This window comes from Chiroxiphia lanceolata, chromosome 8 (assembly GCF_009829145.1).
Source record: "Chiroxiphia lanceolata isolate bChiLan1 chromosome 8, bChiLan1.pri, whole genome shotgun sequence".
Taxonomy (NCBI): Eukaryota; Metazoa; Chordata; class Aves; order Passeriformes; family Pipridae; genus Chiroxiphia; species Chiroxiphia lanceolata.
The window spans coordinates 30,909,765-30,922,989 of record NC_045644.1 but is presented as its reverse complement, the minus strand read 5'-3'; the positions used below and the strand labels follow the sequence as shown (position 1 = coordinate 30,922,989).

At 38.4% G+C, this 13,225-nt stretch overlaps 1 protein-coding gene across 2 annotated transcripts in view; it reads left to right on the top strand.

The window, feature by feature from the left end:
* RHOBTB1 (Rho related BTB domain containing 1) overlaps positions 1–11,230 on the top strand; it is a 52,352-nt gene extending 41,122 nt beyond the window's left edge. For both annotated transcript variants that reach the window (XM_032694857.1, XM_032694858.1), the window contains 7 exons: positions 1,230–1,415; positions 3,160–4,127; positions 4,514–4,632; positions 7,035–7,185; positions 8,661–8,749; positions 10,198–10,303; positions 10,827–11,230. In XM_032694857.1, coding sequence (XP_032550748.1) covers positions 1,230–1,415; positions 3,160–4,127; positions 4,514–4,632; positions 7,035–7,185; positions 8,661–8,749; positions 10,198–10,303; positions 10,827–10,996 — 1,789 coding nt within the window. In that variant the 3' untranslated portion in view covers positions 10,997–11,230. The remainder of the gene's footprint in view (positions 1–1,229; positions 1,416–3,159; positions 4,128–4,513; positions 4,633–7,034; positions 7,186–8,660; positions 8,750–10,197; positions 10,304–10,826) is intronic.
* The last annotated feature ends 1,995 nt before the right edge of the window (positions 11,231–13,225 follow it).

The following is a 13,225-nucleotide window of genomic DNA, read 5'->3' as shown; positions in this document are numbered from 1 at the left end:
TGGATATATCTGTGCCCTCAGTGAAATGTAGAAAGCAGCAGTACTGAGGAGGTATTTCATTATTTAAAAGGTGAATGTTAAGATTCACTGCTGCTGCTCTGTACATCACACAAACTGCAGACACAACACATTGGTACTAAATTAAAGAATAATAAAAGTGAGATAGACGTGGTATTGCTGAGCTTATCCTGCTGACAATTCTGTATCAATAGGTTACCTCCTCAAAATGTCCCTTCTCAATTGTTCTCAAGAGTTTCAATTCAGCTTTTTTTTCTTCTTTTTTTTTTTCCTCATGAGAGACCCCAGAGTTCGAGGACTGCTTTGTAACATCCCATCCCAGTTGACAAATAATGAAATTGCTCCAAGTTAGGAATGCCCTGAGACAAGTATTCAGGCATTTCTCTGCCTTTGAGTGCTAGCTCTGACAAAAATCAGGCGATGGTTGGGTGGATGAACTGTCAGCCTTGATCCTCATATTTGTAATTTATAAAGTAAGTTTATTTAGTGAAGTACTTTTTTTTCCTAAGGAAAAAAAAGCTTGCAAATATTGTCATGCTTACTCTAATTTAAGCCACTGTCCTATTGTACACTTTAGCGACCATATTTTCACCATAATGTTTATTTTTGCTGATATTGTAGAAGTGGTCATTCTGCAGTACTTTGACCTTCTAGCAGGTTATTTATTAAAGATATTAGAGAATTTCTGTTCAAAGCACATTGCAAAGGAGACCACCTCAGTCCCTAAAACAGTGCAGTAAAGGTATTTCTCCCTGACAAGTTTGGAAGTGATCTGTGTCTGCCTGTGTGGCCGCTCTGAAGTTTTGCATAACTCCTCTCTAATTCCTAAGCACCAGTGATCTTTGAACTGCAATTTAGGTGTCCAGTCAGCAGAATTGTTTCTTGGGCAATGACAGCCTCTGAGTAACTGTGCTGTGAAAGCAGAGAATGGAAAGCCCTCCCTCTTGCCTTAGTGCTCACATGTGCAGGGATCATCTCTCAGAATAGAGAGGCAGTGCTCCTGGGTATGTGGCTTTGTGCTCCCATGCTTTTGTGGCGAAATGTGTAGCTTCTGTCAACCCTCTGCACGAACAACATGTGTTCTGACATGTGAGTGCCAGTGTTATTTGTCAAAGAGTAGAGTGGAGTGGTGATGAAAACAGGTGAAACTGAAACTGCAGCAAAAATCCTCCATGGGGTTTTAATCGGATCCTTTCTCGTTTCCTTTCTAGGTCCGATGTGGTTGTTCTGTGCTTTTCCATTGCTAATCCTAATTCCCTGAATCATGTGAAAACGATGTGGTATCAAGAAATCAAGCACTTCTGTCCCCGCACACCTGTCATTCTGGTGGGCTGCCAGCTCGATCTCCGCTATGCAGACCTGGAGGCTGTGAACAGAGCCAGACGGCCTCTGGCAAGGTAAAATTTAAACAAAAATAAGCATTAAAAAAGAAATCACCTTGGTAGTCAAGTTACAGCACTTCCAAAAGAGAAATTAGAGAGCCTAGATTCCTTTTTTCTATACAATAGGGATATATGTGCTTTCTTCTGATTTTGTTGTCTGAGTTGGTTGGTTCTTTTAACACGTGCAGTTATTATGTTTCCTACAATATTTTTACACATTGGGCATCTAACTCATTTGGATGCCTGAACACTATAGTAAGATAGAGGTAATAATGTTTATTAAAGGTTTTAATATATACCTTTCTCCTTCTGAACATGTGTATCATGAACATGTGTATCGTACCCTGTCACTGCTGTCAGGTACTGTTTTAAACTGGCAGATTCTACTCAAGTTTTCTTAATTCTCGATTATTTTTTTAATTTTTTTTTTGGTAATTGTAATCCTTGATCATGGATGGCAGACCATAAAACGGTTGCAAATTAAACTTCGAAAAGTTCTGATGTTAAAAGAGAGTTTGGAGTCATTCTGGAGAAGCTTTTTTTTTGTTGCCCAGTTTCAAAAGACAAGCACTCACGTGTTTGGAAAAAACCATCTCACAATTACCTGCTTGCTTCTAATTTCTTCCTTTCATGGGAACTTGAATGAGACCAGATTCATGGAAATAATATCCATGATCATGTAATTAAAGACTGTATTGTAAGAAATTTCCATAAGGAGATTGAATTAATATTTTGTGGACCCTTAGAAGACTTTGCATTGCATTGCATTCAAATTCTTGATTTGGCAATATGATTTTCATATGTTTGTTTGTTTATTAAACATTTCTTCATAATGTGGGTGGGGTGACCTTTATGTTTGACTCTTTAAAAGGAAATGTTTGATTATTTTTTTTTTCCCATAACTCTTCTTCTACCCTAATTCCTGATTTCACCATTAATAAAACTGAATTGGTACTCTGCATGTCTAGCACAGACTTCTGCCACCTGAACTGGTTATTTATTAGCTGATGACTACAGCAAGCTGTTGTCTGGGGTATGTTAAGTCTGTGCCAGCTTGTGTCTGCCCAATACAGAATGCTCAGAGAACACACTGTTGGGTCGTGTCTTCTGGTGAGATGATTTTTTTGCTGGGAAAATGGATCCTAGCCCAGACTTTTTACTGGTTTTGTTTACCCTACCTCATGTACTAGAGCTGTTCTGGAAATTCATGAGTTCTCACATAATGCTTCTACAGCCAAAAAAGCCTCTCTTGTGAAGAGTGTGTTCAGTTACGCTTTTGTGTAACAGGCTCCTATGATTTTCTTTAAAAAGCATAAGCTTAAGAAATATTTCTCATTTCATATTTAGCTATATTTTTGGCATTTTTATGTCATGAGGATTTCCATTTGAGTTTAAATGATGGATATGAAGAAAGATTCTGACAAAATATCTGAGTTGTAAGGGATGTTAGGAGATTTTTTTAAATAATGAAAGTTCTCAAGTATCCTATCAACTGTTTTTACTCTAAATTTCCCTTTAATAGAGAGGCAGTTTACTCTTTTTCATGCAATTGATTTCTACATATATTTAGTAACAACTGCAAAGACACCACCACACTTAAATGAAATTTAAGTATGTGCTATTCTAAAACTCTGTGGAGTCATGATTGTAGATTTCCAAAGGGAATTAGTGCTGAATGTTTTGTAAAATTCCATGCTTTCTGGAATAACTTTCTGGTGACTGTTGTGTGTGACGAGGTTTATTTTTTGTTTAACCCTAGGCCGATAAAAAGGGGAGATATTTTGCCCCCAGAAAGAGGCAGAGAGGTTGCCAAGGAACTCGGGATACCATACTATGAAACCAGTGTATTTGACCAGTTTGGGATTAAAGATGTCTTTGACAATGCAATTAGAGCTGCCCTGATCTCCAGAAGACACTTGCAGTTCTGGAAATCTCATTTGAAGAAGGTCCAAAAACCTTTGCTTCAGGCTCCATTCCTACCTCCAAAAGCCCCTCCTCCGGTTATCAAAATTCCTGAGTGTCCCGTGCCGAGCATGAATGAAGCTGGATATTTATTGGACAGCCCACTGTGTGCAGATGTCATGTTTGTTCTCCAGGAGCAGGACTGCATTTTTGCTCACAAGATTTACCTAGCTACCTCCTCTTCAAAGTTTTATGACCTTTTCTTAATGGAATGTGAGGAAAGTCCGGACTTGGATGAAACACAGTGTAATAAAGAAAATACAAGTAAGGATGTTCAGACAAGTCACCCTGAGACAAATAGTGACAGTGATGAGAATTCCTTGAAAACTGCTGATGTTAAAATTCCCCCACCAGAAAGCAGTGACTCTTTAAACATGCTAGAACCCGAATCTGGTGAAACAAACCCTGCAGCGAGATCTCTGTCGTCCTGGGGTAAGGGATTTGTTAGCGTGCACAAGGAAATGCAGGTGAATCCTGTCTCCAATCGGACATGTCCTGTAACTGTGGTAAAAATGGATTCATCTGTGCAGGTTGGACCTTTTAAAACTGTTTTGCAGTTTTTATACACAGGCCAACTGGATGAAAATGAAAAAGACCTCACAAGACTCGCTCAGATTGCTGAAATCTTGGAAGTATTTGATTTGCGGATGATGGTGGAGAATATTATGAATAAAGAAGCCTTCATGAATCAAGAGATTACTAAAGCATTTCATGTCAGAAAAGCTAATCGGATAAAAGAGTGCCTTTGCAAAGGGACATTTTCTGGTGAGTAAATACGTGCTTAAGCAGGAAGAGCACTAATTCTTTTCTCATTCATGTTACTTCCCAGGCTTCAAAAATTCTTCAAAAACAGCTTACATTGTTCAGGGAGGATGACCCCAACCTGGGATTCTGTAGTTTAAGTTCTCAAAATTTACCCACAGCTTTTAAAGAAGGGACTCAATTCTCCAAAGTGTTGAGCATCCAGTACCCCCCTTTTAAATGAGGCTTTTCATTTAACTATATAAAACTGAATTATTTTTGGGGTGGGGGCCATGGGAAATGAAAGAGGTCCTTGGTTAACAACATGCCAGTGACACACACATTCTGGAGGCACAGTTTCACTTGAAGCACAGCTTTGCAGCACGTCTGTTCCTTTGTTCCCATGGCAGATGTGACATTTAAATTGGACGATGGAAGCATAAAGGCCCACAAGCCACTGCTCATCTGTAGCTGTGAATGGATGTCTGCTATGTTTGGAGGATCATTTATTGAAAGCTCCAACAGTGAGGTATTTGTCTGTTTTTGTCCATTTTGCTTATAATGTTTGATGGATTTAGGGTGATGGGAGCATCACTCTGCATCTATTTGAAAGGTTGCAGTAATCCTTGGAGTCAGTGCATTCTTCCCTTGCAAACTTGGGACAGTTTTCTTCTTAAGGCATTAAATAAGGTTGCCTAGGAAGATAGCATCCTTTCTGTACAAAACTTCCTTCCAGCATTGGAGCATGTGTTTAAACCCAAAGTCCTTTAAAATATTAAATATAAGGATGGGGGGGAAATTAAGTATGAATTAGTGAATTTCTTTAAAATAATTTTTTAAGCAATGTGAATATACATTTGTACAATCAGAAGCATTACAAAGAATACTTGAGACGAGGCATTGATGAAGGAACTGAAGAAAAAAAGGTATTAAAGAACATAGTGTTAAACTAGAAAAGGGAGCTGGTTTCACAGAAATTAAGTGAACTTTGGTAGAAGTTCTACTAACTTTAGTAAAAACTCAGCTCAGATTCTGTATCGGTTTGTCCTCTGGAATAAAGCAGGTATGCAATACAGTTTAATAGATCTCAGTGCTTTGAATTAAGATTTTGCAGCAGAAGCCTTGTATTTTCAGTTGTCTTCATGGTCTGTTTTTCAAATTCCAAACACTTGGCTAATATTTCTTTCTTGTGCTTTATCCATGCCCAGAGTTTTATTTTTGTTTTGATTTTCTTGTTCCTTTCCATACTCATGGGTCTCACTCATATGAAGAGTTCAGTTCTTTCATGTTTAATATTCAGGAAGATTTTGTTCTACTTAGATTTTTCTGGCTTCTTCTAATGCAGCTGTAAACATAATTCCTTTCCCAGAGGCATACTCAACAAGTGGTTCATTAAAAATATATAGTTTCATTCTAGTAAGCTACATTTGGCAATGAAGAATATGCATTTATTTTCTACCAGCCTATTTTTAATGATTAGCTTAACAGTCTTAGCTTATCTTTCCAATTTAAAATATTTAGCTTCCATTTTGTAGAGTTTAAGGCATTCAGTAATGCTTTTGGAAGTTTTAAAATATAGGTAGATATGAATCAAATGGTTTCCTTTGACTGGTTTACGAAAAATAAAACCATCTATTTTTACATATTACCTTTTCTGTATTTGGGGCAAATTTAATAAACTCATTCATTGAATTTACAGTTCTCTGCACTAACAAAAATATATTCATAATGAATGAGTTTCACAGCTAGCTGCTCTGACTTGGAGAACTGAGTGGCTGATATGCCTGAGAGCTTCATGCTTTAGCACTAACAGATCTGGGTTTGGATCCCACCCATCCAGGCAGAGCTGAAAAAAAATTCACAAATCCCTGAAGGTTAACAACCAGCTACCTGGCAACACTTAACCCCAGGAAGTATGTGCTGACTGCTTCCAAACAGTCAGATTGAGTTGCATGTACATTTAATTAATTCTTCATCATATTTTTTTATTATTTTTCTGCTGTGCCATTCTTTTTCTGCAATTTCTTCAGAATACCACAATGCATTCTTCAGTGACAGCATCTCTTTCTTGAGTTATGAAGATGTACATTACAAATTGCTGATTGATGGGATCCACTAGCTCAGGGGTTGGAGGCAGACCTACCAGCTGCAACCTTCAGCCCTGCAAGTTTTACCCTGTTCTTGGAGGGTTGATCGTGTGTGCAAACTGTGGTTGAGATGCTACAGTGGTAGGTTACAGTGGGGCTTTTGAACTGTCCTTCCTCTTCTTCTAGGCCTCCCTGCAGTGAAATGGAGTTAGGATTGTGCTGGGGAAAAAATAGACAAGTTTTGTCCTGGTCTTGGTAGCTTCATCCCATGCTGGTTACACTAATTACACGTGTGGCAAAAACAGCTTACATTTTCTTCATTTCTTCAGTTCTCAGTTCCTTCCCAACCTTCTTTGCTTGGATCATTTGATTATTTACAAACAGACTGAGAGTCTGTTTTATTGTTATCCTTTGGTTTTTGTTAGTCTCAGAATATTCCTTGCCAGGAGCAAGCAGATAGATTACATTCCTCAGGACATCTACCAAGAGAGGTTTGGCATGAGGAGTGCTCAGTGGCTTTTATGTATCTTACTGAGCTGTCCATTTGCAGGCTAGAAAAGCACTGAACAGATTCACTGCTTGATGTGGATCCAGTTCCAGCAACTTGGTACCGAGTTGCTTGTATGTAAACTGGCAAAGGATCTGACTCTGGAGGTGTGCTTACCTGCTGGCAGCTTCTTGAACTTTAATGGGAAATTTCTGTTTTGAAAAATGTTTTTCCTGCATTCCTAAAATAACATGAAGAGAAAAAGGGAAAGTCCAGCAAAGTCAGAGAGGTGAAATATGGCCTCTATATTAAAATCCCTTAATTATTAGAGACTTTTTTCTTAAATATCTTTTCCAGGTAGTTCTTCCCAACATAAACAAGGCTTCCATGCAAGCGGTTTTAGATTACTTGTATACCAAGCAACTGTCCTCCAGTCAGGAACTGGACACACTTGAGTTAATTGCATTGGCAAATAGGTTTTGCCTTCCTCACCTGATTGCTCTTGCAGGTAAGAATTTGTGGCCTTGTCCAATGCAGTGTCTTCTGCAATGGCTAAAACGTGGTTTAATGGTTTTTCAAACATACAAAGATTTTCCCAAGTGTCAGAGAAAATTTATTTTTTTTTTCTGAGAGGGACATAGTAACACAAATTGATATTTTCATATAGAGAAGTGTATTTGCCTTTCTCTTGCACTTTTCAGTTTCTTGCTGAATCAGCTCAGAACATTGAAGTTTTCTGTGCTTTAAAAACAGAAGGAGTAAACCTTCTTTTCAGAATTGAATCTAATGTCTGTGGATTGTAATAGCCTTTCTGTTGTTGTTAATTTACCTGAAAACAAGAAGAACTCCAGGTTTTCCTTTAAGTAATGAATGAAGTGCTCTATTCAAAGAAAGTAACTGAGCCAGGACTGATCTGGATGATCATGTTTCTCTCTATGTATGTAACTTGGCACTGTTATGAAGACATGACCAAGGCCAAAACTCAGAGGCAGATGAAGCAAAGCTACACATATCTACAAGACAACATTTAGGCAAAACTTAATTACATACCAAACCCTAGCTCTCCTTCAGTTGTGCATCAGGACTGTCTCATGTCTTCACTGGTTCTGACAGACCAAATCTTTATTACCTGATTTCGTATATACATTTTATCTGAAGTTTTGGTTAATTTTTTTTAAGTAATTGCAGCATAAACATATGCACAGTATTAAGAATATTTCATCAGTTTAATTCTTGATGAAATAATTTTGAGTCCAAAGGCTACTGCCAACAACTGAACCCAGCAGAATCAAGTCACCTGACAGCCTTTCCCAAAAAGCATTCAAACTTCCAAGATTCTAGGAAATAGTTCTAGGAGAGGGTTAGGGAGAATCTTGAACTGCAGTGACTGTTGGGGGGGAGCTGGTCAGCCTTCATCTGGATCCCTAGATCTGAAAGTCTGAAGAGGTCCTGAAGTGACCTTTTCTGTCTCAGTGCTGTGTACACTCATTAATAAATCCACAATTCAGTGGGAAGTGTGCTGTTGCCTAAAAACTTCTTATTACCCAAAAGAGACAGCTGATCCATATTTCTAATTTATATTGAATGTTGTAGCCATCCATTCTCCCAGAAAGAGACTAGTGGCTGCTGAACTTTGTCCTTCTGTGAGTGGTTATTAACTCCAGGCTTACTTTCTGTCAGAAAGAGATAAGAATTGCATGAAACCAAAATAAATTGTTTGGGTTGAAGCAAAGGGGCAAATCCTCATGGGGGCTGTGCTCCAGTGGAGCAAGACAGTTTATACCTGTGATACAGAATCTTCAGCCACAGCTCTAAAGGTGAGAATTTGACTTTACCCAAATCTGATGGTATCTGGGTGAATGTGACCCAGCTAACACGAGGAGGAGGGAGAACATCCCACCTTGATTCTTCATTACCTGTAGATGATCTGACCTTGAAATGTGACCATTTGCCATGTGAGTGATGAGTTTTCTTCTCTAACAGAACAGCATGCAGTACAAGAGCTGACAAAAACCTCCATGAGCGGCGTTGCAATAGATGGAGAAGTGCTCTCCTATTTGGAATTGGCACAGGTCAGTGTACACAGCTTTTTAAAGATATTCTGGTCTGCAACTCTGCAGGACTTGCTTTTAGCACCTTACTGGTTCTGAGCATTGCTTCTGAGTGGCTCAAAGTCTGCAGTTCTGAGAGTGACTGACAATAAAACTTAGGTTTATCTTCTATTTTAAGGAAGGTTTTTCCATTAGTTCAGAGGTGAAACATCCCTTTAAGTAATCTCAGAGGAGTTGTCTTTATGTTTTAGTTTTTCTTGATTGTGAAACTTCTAAGCTCCATGTTCTCATGACCATAGTTCAGTAGCGTGAAAAGCAATGTAATGAAGCTGTTCAGCTTTGTAATGGTGACTGATCCTTGCCTTCCTTTCAATTCAGCTTTGGTAGATTTATTTAGACCTGTATTGCAAAGGCAACATTTTTTGAATACTTAGACTGGCTACTCAAAGTCAATCATCTGATAATTCAGAGTGAGTGCAAATCCTTCTTATGTTCAAATACGTTTCAATGTTCCTTGAGTTCCAGAAATCATTAAAAAAGAGAGTCCCTAGCTCACAGTTAAACACTACTGTTTTCCAAAAGGAATCATACAGCGGACTCCCAGATACAGTAGAAAAAGATAAAATCTTTTTAAAATTTTATTATTCTTGATTTCACATTAATGAGTCAGCTGCAGATTGGCTTGAAGTCTGGGGTTTAAGTAGCACTAAAATACTGCAAAGCTGGCCACCATGCAACATTTCCTGCAACTTTTTTCAAGTGCCTCTCTTGCAATACCTATAATCCTGTTGGAAAACCAGAACTGAACCCCTCCCAAGAGAGAGCAGCTCTCTTCACTTCATTTTGATTTTACAAAGAGTAATTTTTCCTTTTAATTTTTTTCTCCCGATTGAAGACAGAAGCAATATCCTTAACTACTGTTAGAATATCCTCTGTGCCCGGTACCTAGCTCAGTATGATGTGTTCATAACCTGAGATCACAGCAGGCAGTCAGAATGCTGAAATCCATACACAGGCTATACAACTTGACTTGCATTTTAGCTGTGCTTCCTTGTGACTGTAGGAAGCTTGTACAAGATTCTGCCTTGAGCTTTTAGTGTACCCAATTTCTGTCAACAAGCAGTTCTGCAGGAAGTTACTTCAGAGCAGGGTTTGCAGTAAATATAGGGACACATGACTGGTACAGTCACACCAGGAAATTCAGTTCCAGTGTGCACAAGTCTGAACACTCTTTGCCAGGTGCTGGGCATGTTAAACACCTGTTCTGGGGCCAGTGGTTTTTCCAGCAGAATTGTGCAACAAGGTCTAGGACATCTAAAGGCCACTTCAGCCTCAAAAGCTCTGTGTGCTTGGGAGAGTTCTGCCAGGTACAATCTGCTGGAGACCATTCTAGTTTCAGCTGTTAATGGGGGCTGCAAAATGAATGATAACCTCAGGAAGTGCAATAAGCTCTTTGTTTTTCTTCCCAGTTTCACAATGCTAACCAGCTGGCAGCTTGGTGCTTGCACTACATCTGCACCAACTACAACAGCGTTTGCTCCAAATTCCGCAAGGAAATCAGAGCTAAATCTGCAGGTATGGGCAACTTCCTTCCTCAGTTTTCATGAGGTTTCCCCTTCTTTCTCCCCACCCAGTTGATTAAACCTGAAGACAAATATGAGCTCAGACAGCTCAGCCATGAGACTGAACCTCTGCGCCATCTGAATAGCATTCATAAATTCTTATCTGCAAAGAAAGGTCATAATCATTAGCCTGATTGCTGGGCAAGCATTATGTTCTTTACCTAATTCAGTGATGCTAAAAGGAACAGAGCTATTTTCAGACCCTGCAATGAAAAATATACTCTGTAAAGGCTTTGCTTTTTTATAGCTTTTGATGGACTGTGGCCTCTTTAGTGCAACCACTTTCAAAGTCTTGTCTCACTGTAAGTAAGGCATTGGAGGAAACTGGGTGAATCCTTGATAAACCAGACAACATAGAGACTGGATGAGGGATTAGCTACATAGCTTTTTGCAGACACTCAAGACATTCCAGTGGTTTGTATATCTTATTTGCTTATTTGTTTTGGTTTTTTTCTTCATTGTTTCTTTTTAATCAGATAATCTAGAATATTTTGAGAGGCATCGGTGGCCGCCTGTGTGGTATTTAAAGGAAGAAGATCACTACCAGAGGGTGAAAAAGGAAAGAGAAAAGGAAGATGTTGCACTGAATAAACATCATTCGAAGCGGAAGTGGTGCTTCTGGAATTCCTCTGCTGTAGTTGCCTGAACAAAGCACATAAGTGGAAATCCATAGCCAGAAATCATTCTAATTTGTTAGAAATAAGATGTAGTTCAGGTTTTCAGGAAACTGTGTTCCAAGTGTGCATTTATTACTGCTAGGGTCAAAAGCACAAGCTCACTGAAAGTGAGCCTGGAACAGCTCCTCGAAGTCATATGTACATTTTTGACTGATAAGCAGATAAATGTCGACCATTATTACATTTCTTTTTATACAAAAAAACCCAAATCCAGCATTAATGTTTCAATCTCCAGTTGAGAAATATTTTTATACTGTCTGGTGTATTTTGTTCAGATAAAATTCTGGATACTGTTTTATTTTACAGACCACAAAATAACCATGTAGCAGCTTTGTAATTAGATTTTAACTATTTTTACTATGCGAGCACAGTGAAATAGACAATCTTCAGTCATAAGAGACTGCTTTTAGATTATCTCATAAAAAGTCATCTTAGGAAAAAAATCTAGTTGCCTACTATAGGTTGTCTTTTTTAAACTAAGTACTGTGCACTGGTAATATAATTAGATGGTTATTTCCCCTTTCTAAAGTAAAGGGTTAGAATAAGATCCAATAACTGCAAGATATAGAGTGCTTGATCTTTGCTCAGCTGAATAATAGGCAGTATAATTACCTGTTCAACTGCAGGCAAATGTATTTCTAATATTTGCCATGTAAGTGCAAATAATTATGACTATGTGGGCCATGTGAAATCTAGTGATTCTAAGTATTCAGAGGTTTTATATGTCTAGATCAAAGAGGATATTTCTAAAATCATTTAGAAGGGCTTATTAATTTATATCCTTATACAAGTATGGATCTGAATGCAAAAAGCAGTCACACTGCTTGCATTTGAATTACTGCATGGCAGTTACCTTGTTCTGCAGGATCTTAAAACCATGCAGCCATTTCTCATCCTGAATTCCTTTTTGCTTCAGTGCAAGCAAATAAAGGGCTGCAAAACCAAGTAGATGTCACCTAGTGTTACAGCATTTTGTAAGTGAAGAAGGGTCTTCACTTACAAGATTACTTCAGTTTGATCCAAACTATTTTATAGCTTTTCCCAGTTAGAACTCAAAATTTTAGGTTATTTTTAAGTAGATGATGTATTTCCCCTGGAAGCAGATTCTCAGAACTCTGGGGGGAAAACTGATGGCAGAAGGGCAGGAATTCTGCACAACTGGTGCAAAAAATGAAAAAGCTTCCAGTGTTTTCAAATAGCTTGTGTGTTTATCACTTTTTATCAACCATTACTCTAAAGCTGCAGTGTTACACTAGATTATGTAAGTATGAGAGCATTTCTTTAAAAGACCAAAACTGAAATACATAGACTGTAGAACATACACATGCAATCCTGTGCAGTGTCTCAGGCACAACTCTGTAACCAAGGTAGTATTGTGTGTTAGGTTCAGTAATACTGTTTTGTGCTGGCAGCTCAGCACACCAATGTGAAAAACTGTTTGTTTGTTTGTTTATTTGTGGGTTTTTTCTGTATCCAAAGGCAAGGCAGTACAGTCACACCCCAGCACTGTAGGTCAGGAAAGGCTTTGGCCTGGAAGCCATATACACCTCGACGTATTTGCATTCTGAACTAACTGATTCTTGGCAGATGCTACCACAGGATGGTAGAAGCCACCCAGCACAGAAAGAGATGCTGCTCTACAAACTTCTGTAAGGAAAGCCAAGTGAGAGATTCCTACCCCTTTAGGATTCATCACTGTATGGTGATAAAGAACGGCTAAAAATGATGGTTGCGAATATGTCTCCTTAATTCTCAGTCAGTGACAATGTGTAGTGTGGAGGAGAACATGGAATGAGAGAAGACGTGTCAAGAATAAGATGAGATAAATAGCTGTTGTCATAAAATGTTAACCAGTCACATTTTAAGTAAGTATTGCTACTAGGTTTTACACAACCAAAGCTACTGTATGATTGTAATCTTGCCAAACTGTAATGGATATATAAATGAACCTGAGGTATATGCAATAATATCCAGTTATTCTAGTTATCAGCTACTATAACCAAGTGGCTGGTTCATTTGGTTAATGCTATCTATGGCCTTTAATCTTGGTGGTTATTTTGTGTTTTTTATTTTGGAAAAAAAAGTCAATAAAACTGTTTAGTTAGAAATTGTCTCCTAGCTCTTTGAAGAAACTTCCTAAACTTTGTGTTATGTGCTTCCCTTTTTAGTGCTGCTTCTAAGCATTCAGTTGTGGTATC